Source organism: Hibiscus syriacus, unplaced genomic scaffold (genome assembly GCF_006381635.1).
Source record: "Hibiscus syriacus cultivar Baekdansim isolate YM2019G1 unplaced genomic scaffold, ASM638163v2 tig00110548_pilon, whole genome shotgun sequence".
Lineage (NCBI taxonomy): Eukaryota > Viridiplantae > Streptophyta > Magnoliopsida > Malvales > Malvaceae > Hibiscus > Hibiscus syriacus.
Genome location: NW_024062775.1, coordinates 3,331,065 through 3,341,611, shown reverse-complemented (window position 1 = coordinate 3,341,611; position 10,547 = coordinate 3,331,065). Strand labels below are relative to the sequence as shown.

The window sequence follows — 10,547 nt, the reverse complement described above, 5'->3', positions numbered from 1 at the left end:
TTTAAATTAATAAATTCAAAACATGAAAGTGATAATTTAATTTGTATAAAGCATGCTATTAATTGTAATTTTATGATTATTTAATTGAGTACTTACGATGATTTAAAAATGAAATTAGAATATATAACTTACATATGAATATTCTCATTGGAAATGTTTTTGTTGAATTAGTAAAAAAAATGTGAGGATGTTTAATTATTTACTACGATTACTACTTGTGGCCGATCACAAAGGTATAATTAAAATAAATTCCGAAAATTCAAGTCAATATATTCATAAAGAAATTAAATAGTAAAAGAATTAACTAATCCCGAAATTAAAAAAAAAACCTGGAAAAGGGGTAAAATGTCTGAAGACCCAGCAACAGAATAACGAAATCTGGGACTTATTTATTAACATTCTTGGAAAGATTAGCGGACCACCGAAGAGAAAGAACCCAGAATTCAAAGCTGCATTAAGGTTCCGTTTCTTTTTTTCTTTTTCCTGTGGCTTTGGAATTTTTCTTTTTATTTTGTTAAGTTCAATTATCTTTTGTTGTCTATATACGAATTTGGGTTCTTGTTTACTTCTTTGGAGTTAGATAGTTTTGAAATGATAAGGAAACCCATTTGATCTAGTTACTTTCTTTACGATCATGTTGTTTCATGGTATGGGGTTGAAAGGTTAAAGGGTTTTTTGGATAATTGAGATTTTAAGGAGGAATTATGGAGTTGTAGGTTTAATTAATTACTTGTTTTTCGTTGCTGTTGGGAAATTCTGAAAAACAGCAGAAGTTTGTTATAAAAGAATTTGACTTAGGTGTGATGTTACTATACTGTTGGTAGGAACTTGGAAAGCACATAAATTATACGCTGTGCCATATAAATGATATAAGAAGCCACTTGAAGATGAGTTTTGGAAGTAATGATTCGGGTTAATTTGTCGGCTTCATTACTGCTGCACTAGTTTTAATCTAGTAGCATGTGGAATTTGAACATGGCTGCTGTAACGTTTTATGTTTGTTTTTGTAATTCTTGTTAAGGTCTTTATATCTTCGATTTGAAGCATGCTAATACTGGGTTTATATCATCGTATGGTGGTTCTACATCCTATTATTTTTGTTCCAATGGTGTCCTTTTTTATTCCAAAAGGTACATCTGATGTGCATTAACTTTTGATAGAAGTGCAAATGCTTACCCAAAATAAAAAATATATATATCAAAATAAAAAAAAATACTTTAGTGAAGAGGGACTCTGCCTGTAGTACTGAAGTTTATGAGGCATTGGAGTTTAGATGAATCCATTGAAGGAACAGTTACTTTCAATTATTCCCTAACCTTCATATATTTCATATAACCTTTGACAAGAATTTGGCTTCTTTAGTCAACTAACTCTCTCCTTGATGGTGGGGTGGGATGGCATCGTGTTATGTTTACTGCGGAGAGGTGGTTACTTTTTACTTTTTCTTTTAGGTTTGCATTTTGGTGGTCAATATTATATTTGACGGTTTAAATGTCGATTTATTTATTGTTTTTGTTCTTTATTAGGATTTCTAGTTGGTGAATATGAGATTTCAAATACTTGTCTGGTTCTTGTTATCAAGATAGTGTTCTACATAGGCTATCGTACTGGTGTTCAAAGGGTTTTCTTCAGTTTTATGGAATAATATGGTTTCCAAAGGATCCATAATCCATCATTGAGATTTTTGTTCTGTTGGAATTTATGAAACACGGTACGTGCTATGTCCTGAATTTATGTAGACTTTCCTGTTTCACTTTTTTCTTTTCATTTTGTCCTTATATCAGTTTTGTTATGAAAAATAGCTGTAGTATTGGTGGTGTTGCTGGCATATGCTCGAGTTCACTGATGATTTTGCTTTAGGTTAAATTGAAGGCTGAGAAAGAAATTATTTGTTGAACCAAAGTAATAAGGCTCCAACCTTCCTGTGTTTTCATGACAAAGAGATATCATATTGCTTTTTTGCTATGCATGATAGTTATTATTATTGCTGTTTTTGCCCTTCTCCTCTTTCTTACTTGTGATCTCTCTGACTTCTCTTTTGGTTACCCAGATCATATGCAGATATCTTTGTTAAACGCGCTTCTCAGTAACATTTCCTCATTTTTAGATTTGTCATCTTCTGAGAACATAAACTCGGAACCAGTTCAGAAGTATTACCAGGGAGCAGAAGAGATACTTAAGTTGTTGAAGCCAATTCTTAGCTCTATCCTTGATTCAGAAATATCTTCCGATGAAGTGCTTAGTAAGGCATTTGAAGGATTAAGTCTCAATATAGAAGAATTGAGGGAGCAATTCGAAAGCAGGCAACCCCTTTCGAGTAAAGTTTACTTTGTAAGTTACTAGTTACTTTAAGTTCACAACTTCACTTGGCAATTTCAGTCAGCTTACGGCTGGAAGAAGTGCCTAAGCTAACCTTTTAGCACTGGCATACCCCTGATATCATGAAGCTTTGATCAATTACTTGTCTGAAAGTTAATATTTTCTTATGAAATGTGTGTCGTAGATTATTGCTGTAAAATTAATGTTAATTCTCCTGTCAGACATTTTCTGCCCATATGGTCTACGGATGTCTGCATTTTCTTCTTACTTCTTATGGTTATCAGAACATAATCATGTTGGAATGAATAGCTTTTGGAATATATCTAGTCCCTTAAGCCCTGATTCTTGAATGTTTGCTCATATCTAGGTGGAAAATTGCTATAGGTGGGCGCTTTTTCTGAAAATAATATTATATATAAGAATAGATTTTTCTTATTAGCTAGTAGTCAAGTCAATTAGTGTTGGGCTTTAAGTAAATGCACTTGGATAACCATATTCTGTTCCACTTGGTCTCTAGGTTCTGCAAGTTGAGTCAGTAATATCAAAGATTCGGAATTCTAGCCTGGATGTATTCCAGTTCTTGAAGTCTTCCCATCAGCATCTGCCTGATGAATTGCGTTCAGAATCCGTTGAGGTAATTTATAACCCAAATTACTTGAGGTTTTATACTTTTATTTGAAGTTGTACTCTTCATGTTGTGTTGAAGTTTTATAAATACAGCATAATTATTGTATTCTCACAATTATTACCATATACCAAAAAAGCCATCTATTGGAGAGTGAATGTCATGTAAGTACACAGTTTTGAGATGTAAGAAAATATTTAGCTTTCATTTTGATTTGATTTCTTAGTTCAAAAAATGCTAAAGGACAATCCACATTTCAGGATGTTTTAACTATTGGCAATTGATTGCAGGAATGTGTACAGAAAATTAAGCATGTAGCATATGAGCAAGCATCATCTGTCATCAGGGAAGCCATACTGGATCAAGTGGATAGTGTTGGACCATCCTCGGACATGATAGTGAAAATTGCAGAGAACTTGAGCTTGAGGTCAAACCAGGAGATTCTGATAGAAGCTGTAGCCCTTGAAAAGTTGAAGGAGAATGCAGAACAAGCTGAAAATACTGCAGAAGCTGAGTTTATTGATAAAATAATTGTTCTTGTAACTCGCATGCATGATCGTTTTGTATTAATGAAACAATCTGCAACCAGTAGCCCGGTCCCAATACCTGCTGATTTCTGCTGCCCCCTTTCCCTAGAGCTAATGACTGATCCAGTGATTGTGGCATCTGGACAAACCTATGAACGGGCTTTCATTAAGAACTGGATTGGTCTTGGGCTCACTGTCTGCCCCAAGACACGGCAAACTTTGACTCATACCAATCTTATTCCTAATTATACAGTAAAGGCACTAATTGCAAACTGGTGTGAGTCAAACAATGTGAAGTTGCCTAATCGCATGAAGTCCATCAGTGTAAACCAGTCCTATCCACTTCTTGTGGCTGCAGAGTCTGGCTTGCCAAGGGATTCAAATAGTTTTGCTCCTAGAAGCAGCCAACCATTTTCACCTGAGTTATGGTCTAGAGGTCAAGCTGGTAAGAACCTAGTCACATCCAGTGGAATTCATCAGGAGGGAACCTCCCCACTGCATCCTCGTTCTGCCTCGGAGGGTTCCATGCCAGGTATAGCTGGAAATGGAGAGGGTCTGGATGTTGCAAGAACATCACCAAATAGTTCTGTAGACAGTTCAGAGTTGGAAAAAAGGTATAACAATTTCGTTGGAGAACCACCTGTGTCAGCTTCTAACAATGCAGGACAGTCATCTCAGAACCATACAAGATCTGTTTCAGCTTCTAGTGCACTTTCTAATTCAGATTCTCCTCGAGGAGCAGTTGGAGAGACCAATGAGACTTCTGAAACTCATCTCACAGCCTACAATAGTGATGTTTCTGGGGAGGTTAAATCTGACCCACAGCCTACAGTCAGCTCAGTCGTCCCACAGAGAGAACTTGAGTTTCCTCCTCGATTGGTAGAAGCACGATCTCGAAGCCAAACAATCTGGCATAGGCCATCAGAGAGGTTCATTCCAAGGATAGTTTCTTCATCTGGTGTTGAGAACAGGGCTGACCTTTCTGTCATTGAATCCCAGGTTAAGAAGTTGGTAGAGGACTTGAAGAGCACTTCAGTTGATAATCAAAGAGAGGCCACAACTCAACTCAGGTTACTTGCTAAACACAATATGGATAATCGGATTATAATATCAAACTTTGGGGCCATTACCTTGCTAGTTGATTTGCTTCGTTCACCGGATACAAAGATTCAGGAAAATGCTGTTACAGCACTTCTTAACTTATCAATTAATGATAACAACAAAACAGCTATTGCTGATGCCAATGCAATTGAGCCTCTGATTCATGTCCTTGAGACAGGAAGCCCTGAAGCCAAAGAAAACTCAGCTGCTACTCTCTTTAGCCTTTCGGTCATTGAGGATAACAAAGTCAAGATTGGAAGGTCTGGGGCAATCGAGCCTCTTGTTGATTTATTGGGGAATGGTACTCCTAGGGGAAAGAAAGATGCAGCTACCGCCTTGTTTAATCTGTCAATATTTCATGAAAACAAGGCCCGAATTGTGCAAGCCGGTGCTGTAAGACACCTTGTAGACTTGATGGACCCAGCAGCTGGAATGGTTGATAAGGCAGTTGCTGTTTTGGCTAATCTTGCTACAATTCCTGAAGGGAGGAATGCTATTGGGCAGGAGGGTGGGATTCCTGTGCTGGTCGAGGTGGTTGAGTTGGGTTCGGTGAGAGGGAAGGAAAATGCTGCTGCTGCTCTTTTACAACTCTGCACAACTAGTGGTAGGTTTTGCAGTATGGTGCTCCAAGAAGGAGCTGTTCCTCCACTAGTGGCCTTGTCCCAGTCCGGCACCCCAAGAGCTAGAGAGAAGGTATACTCTTGTCATTTCTGATAAAGCCATCTTTCTTTTACCTTTCTTGAAAGTTATCATAAGCTGCTGTTGGTTGCAGGCACAGGCACTTCTGACCTACTTCAGAAGCCAACGACATGGTGGTGCTGGGAGAGGCTGAAAGTAGGAAAACAGCATTCACGGCATTGGATCTAATATACAGGTTGCATACATTTGATGTTCCAAATATTGCATTTGGAAGGTTTGCTCCTTGGATTTACATTTTACAGGGTTTGTGTAGGAAATAAAAAAATTTAGTTTGTAGAGGATTTGATGGAGTCCTCTTGTGAAATGCTTCTTTTTTATATGTGCATTTGTGATTGTAAGAAGGGAATTTCATGAATGTCAGTCTCTGTCTGGTCTTCACAACGAGCATGGGGGGGGGGGGTAACAATACGAATGGACGAATAATGTCCTGGTTTATGCCCCATGGCTATTTATTTTTTTCGACTCCACTGTTTTTCAGCTTAAACTAGATATTCAGATTGATTCATAAGTCATGCATTTGCAGGCAGCCAACCAAGAAGCAGTCATTTTATGCCTCTCTGGAGTTCCATTTTGTTTGACGTATATGTTTCGAAAGTTATTTGACTGTGCAATATTTCAATGATCAATTTGACAAACAGCGTTAATTAATGTTCTTTAAGCAGTCTGAATTTTGTTTCCTTATTGTTTCATTTTGATTTCAGTTCAGATTCTTTAAAGCTTTTAAAATAGGTTTCATGTAATATTATCAAGTTTTCTTTCAATAATTTAGATTTTTTTTTTTATAATTTGAGAATGAAAAACGAATCCTCCAATCTTTATAATTTCCTCCAGGTTTCATGTAATATTATCAAGTTTTTATAATTTGAGAATGAAATGAAAAAGAGGGTGAGTATAAAGCCGGTGGGGTATTTTCCCCCAATGTAACAAACCAATAGGACGTGGCCACATCAGACGAGGAGATCGGGATGATGTTTTTCTAGGGGTCACCGGAAAGAAGTGAGGACTGAGGACCATTCAGTAATGCAATTAAAAATTATTTTTGGATTGAAGTTAACTTTGGAGTAATAAATAATGTTAAAAAATGGAGTATAACTTTCTAAAAATCTGTGTGAAAAATAAATTTCAATCCAAATATAAAAATTACAAACTTCATCATAAGATAAATATGAAAGGAATACGAATTTGCATTAATTAGAAATAATTTCTTGAAGTACATTAACAGATAGATTTCGAAAACTCATAAATAAAGGAAAATGAGATCAATTAGGACGATGACCATTTGGCTAATGCATGAGAGTCGAATGTATCGCACATCAACGAGGTGAACAACTTATTCAGAAGTTGTCACGCCTCAAGAAAAAACACACCACACCACAGAAATATCTATGTGACAATTAAGCGCTTATCAAACCAAATTAGAGGAATCACTCGCAATTGTCACATGTGGAAGTTGCAGATCAATTGTGAGTAGGATGCTAGCTGTGATTGCATTCGCCTCAACAATGGCAAGGTCACCGTGATCAAACGCAACATGTGCGTGACCAGCAAGAGCGAACCTAGTTGAATCTCGTGCGATTGCACTAATAATATTAAAAACTTTTATCCTTTTTAGTAGATTTAATTTATTATTATTTTCTATAGTTTTTTTTATATCAAATTAGCCCTCAAAATTGCTTAGGGATGTCATCTTAGCCCTCAAAGTCTAATTTGACTAATAAAACCGTTAGTATTCTACGTTGTTCGATACCAACAATCTACATGTCAACCAATATTACTGAAGTTACTTGATAATGACATGATATTCATAAAAAATTAATAATAAAATATTTACTAAATACAACAATTAGAAAAAATTCTAAAATTTTTATCTAATTTTTTAACCTCACTGAAATAAATAATAAAATTTTCAGAATTTTTTCATTGTAGTGTTTAGTAATTATTTTATCATAATCCTTTCACCCATGTACATAGAAGACTCACAATTCTTATAGTCAAAACGGTTGATGGACATCAAAGGCTAGGATGATGCCCTTAAATAACTTCGAAGACTAGAATGATACCATTAAATAACTTCGAGGGCTAGGATGATACAAAAAAACCGTAGAGACAAAAATGATAAATTGGATATATTACATGAGCAAAAATAACCCTTAAGTCAATATTAAATAATTAAATCATAAACTTTAACTTTTTAAAAATATTTTTTTCAATATAATTTTGAAAAGTAATGTTAAACTGTTCATAAGTTTGCATGTAAAAGTTGTCAACGTGATGTGTATAATCCTTGGAATTTTAAACTGGTTATAAGTTCACATGTTATAAACTTTATATACAGTAAAATCATGAATGGTCATGATGTTTGTGGATTTGTTTCTTTAAACTTTCTAAAAAGCATGAATAATTGCAGAAAATTTTGGCATTTACATGTTCTTTAGCTACAATGTTCAAAGCAAATTGACCATATAAAAATTCCAAGAACAACAAGTTCTCCATTCCCAGAATTCAACCAAGCCAACTACTTCATTAGATCTTCCCATTTGCAGTACTGCCCACCCGCTAACGCACGATAAAATCTATCCCTGCAGTACACTGGTCTTCCATCAGCAGCCTCTGCCGCTGCCGCTGCTAGATCGTCATCATCCTTAACCTCTATCGGCAGGCTAAGCAATTCTTCTTTCCTACAATACATATACATGGAAAGTGGTGTTGTAACATACCATGACAGTTTTAGAACTTAAGTTGAATCTTCATGTGTGACATCCATATACATACCTTAGATTGAACTTTGTGTTGGTTTTCAAAGCAAGAACACTTGATGATACATCCTTTGTGACAAATGCTGTTTTAAAGAAATCCTCCACCGGTGTAGCGAAGATAAATAGAAACACCGAGGTAACGAGTAAGGCCCCTGTTCCGACTAGTGTCTGTTTCAACAACTTGATAACTGGTTTAACCTGGAGGCCATCATGCATTTTCTCATGTCAAGCTTCCATGGCCTTGTTTTCATTCATAAAAATATGAATATGATATATATACTACCTTATAAGAGCCCAGCAACCGGTCACGAGCCAGGACCTGGAAAATGAAAAGGGATTTAAGATAGCATTAGTGGATAAAATTGTATCTGCGAAAGCTTTTGACGGTGTAATCTTAAAGTGTATGTTGAAAGAATTTTCTTTCTTTAGAAACCAAGAGCCGCCATTGACTTATGTACTAACCTCGGGTGGTTTTACCCACATTTGACCATCATACCAGCCAGTCTCTTCATATGGTATTACCGCTGATAGAAGCCTATCGCCAACATAACTCCATCCCTGCAACATGCTGAATAATACATCATTCATGTTTTCAAGATCACCGAAACTGATACCCGGAGGAGCTTTGTGGTTATGTGAGTTAAGTCGATTGTTTCGTTGTGTCATTTCCAAGAAGTTTTGTGGTGTTAAGATTGATGAAACTATCCGTATAGATTTTTAGTTAAATGGAATCGTGCTTTGGTTGTTTAAGCTAATTGACATATTAAATGTTTTTTAGATATGCATGGCACACACAATAATTCCCTGGAATGATTAACAAATGGTCATGGCTGAATCATTCTTAAGCACAACAGAAACAAAGAAGGTTAAAACTTAAAGAAGGCGATCATACCAGATAAATTCTTAATACAATCAGTGACACCAGGAAGAGAGTTCCTGTTCCAGCAGCAAGCACAAATCTTAAAGGTTCCTGCAAGGTGTGAATCAGAAAAGGGTCCGAATAAAATAAACAGTAATATTTTTGGACTTACCCTCGAAGGATTGAAGCTTGCAGCTGCTATTGGGGCTCCAAGAACCGTGAAAGTTACTAGCCACAGCCCTCCCAGACGAAGGAAAAATTGGCCTGGTCCCAGCTCTCCCCATGAATACAGAGGACCGTCTTTCAGAGACGAGTACTCATTCACCTATTTTCACCAAACAGATGATTGCATGTTCATATAAGAAATGCAATTTTGAAGAGTATATTAAGTTTGTGAACATACCGGCCTTTGCTCAAAAGGGACTTCGATCTCTAAGCCAGGTTCCCAGCTCCGGCCTTCAAAGCCACCGCTCATACCACCGTCCATCTCATCTTTTAAGGCCCTGACTGGAACCCCACGAGGCAGCTTCGGCCCTCCGTTGAACTTAGCTAAGGCAGAACCATAAATACTCCCAAGCTTAACATGCGCCGGAGTAGGAATATTTAGAGAACAATGAACATTTAATCTAAGCATCTATCTATCTATCTTTCTCAACCGAGTTCGATCCAGGGAGGCGAAGAGAAGAGCTCGCTCCAATAGATAATTGAGTTCATTTAAACAACTTTTAGTTCTACATAATTTGCGTGGAGCAGATGCAACCAGAGAATTACTTTGTTTTTTTTATGTTGTTTCTTTGATGGATTCTGAACAATAGGACCTATCTGAGAGTTACGTGGATGAAATCGGTAAATCGCCATTAAAAGTTCCAATATTTTTTGTGGCTGGAGACGTGAGAGTTGGGAAGGGTTGCTTCATACAACAAAACTGTGGCAGAAATTGACTTGCACGATGATCTTTCGTATATAGCTCGTGCCTCCACGAGCTAGAGTGTATTAAAATTGAGGCCATAGATCGAGAGGATGGCTTGGGCCCTTTCAAGAAAGAATAACTTTGGGTTGGGTTTTGCTCGAGCTGTAGCTTCGGCTCAGTCAGTTGAATTCTGGCATCAACACTCGTTCAAATCCAAATTGAATTTTCTGAAGTGGCTCAATGGAGAAATTATTTAATGGACATGTCATGCATGGTCCTAATCCATTAATACAACTCACATCAATATTTATTTACATATAAAATATCAATTAATTAAAACACTATATCTAAATAATCCGTCAAATTTACCAACATTCATATACTAGTAAAAGTGAAAATATTTCTATTTGAGTATTTTATCTTGATATAATTTTTACTATGATTTTTCTAAGCAATACTAGTAAAAGTCAAGTCTGTTCATGGCGGTTTCCATGAAGAAGCAATATCGAGATCTCGCAAAACTTGGGTAGCCTTATGAATTTAAGTCAATTCCTTCTTCAAGTGCACTGCTCTAACATTTCATTATTTTTTACTTTTTGGAGCCTCGAATCAGTTAAAAACATGTATCCAAAACAAAGCAAATAGAAAAAGGAAATTTTTAGAGAAATATTTATTACAAAGACGAGACACTGAAAAAGAAAAATACATGAATATTGGTAAATTTAACACATTACTTTTAGTTAGTGTTTTA

At 36.3% G+C, this 10,547-nt stretch overlaps 2 protein-coding genes across 3 annotated transcripts; one reads left to right on the top strand and one right to left on the bottom strand.

The window, feature by feature from the left end:
• The first annotated feature begins 314 nt into the window (after positions 1-314).
• LOC120130894 (U-box domain-containing protein 4-like) lies at positions 315-5,622 on the top strand. 2 transcript variants are annotated; one of them, XM_039148045.1, is made up of 6 exons: positions 315-459; positions 1,527-1,711; positions 2,051-2,331; positions 2,837-2,953; positions 3,235-5,265; positions 5,345-5,622. In XM_039148045.1, the coding sequence occupies exons 2-6, from the start codon at positions 1,702-1,704 to the stop codon at positions 5,402-5,404; spliced, it is 2,499 nt and encodes an 832-aa protein (XP_039003976.1). In that variant the 5' UTR covers positions 315-459; positions 1,527-1,701; the 3' UTR covers positions 5,405-5,622. The 2 variants fall into 2 exon arrangements, with proteins under 2 accessions (XP_039003976.1, XP_039003977.1); XM_039148046.1 differs by lacking the exon at positions 1,527-1,711.
• A 2,030-nt stretch (positions 5,623-7,652) lies between these two features.
• LOC120130896 (protein CONSERVED IN THE GREEN LINEAGE AND DIATOMS 27, chloroplastic-like) lies at positions 7,653-9,695 on the bottom strand. The gene is made up of 7 exons (XM_039148047.1): positions 9,290-9,695; positions 9,059-9,211; positions 8,920-8,997; positions 8,490-8,585; positions 8,311-8,346; positions 8,044-8,225; positions 7,653-7,949 (listed from the first exon to the last, which is right to left on the bottom strand). The coding sequence occupies exons 1-7, from the start codon at positions 9,518-9,520 to the stop codon at positions 7,787-7,789; spliced, it is 939 nt and encodes a 312-aa protein (XP_039003978.1). The 5' UTR covers positions 9,521-9,695; the 3' UTR covers positions 7,653-7,786.
• Between the last annotated feature and the right edge of the window lie 852 nt (positions 9,696-10,547).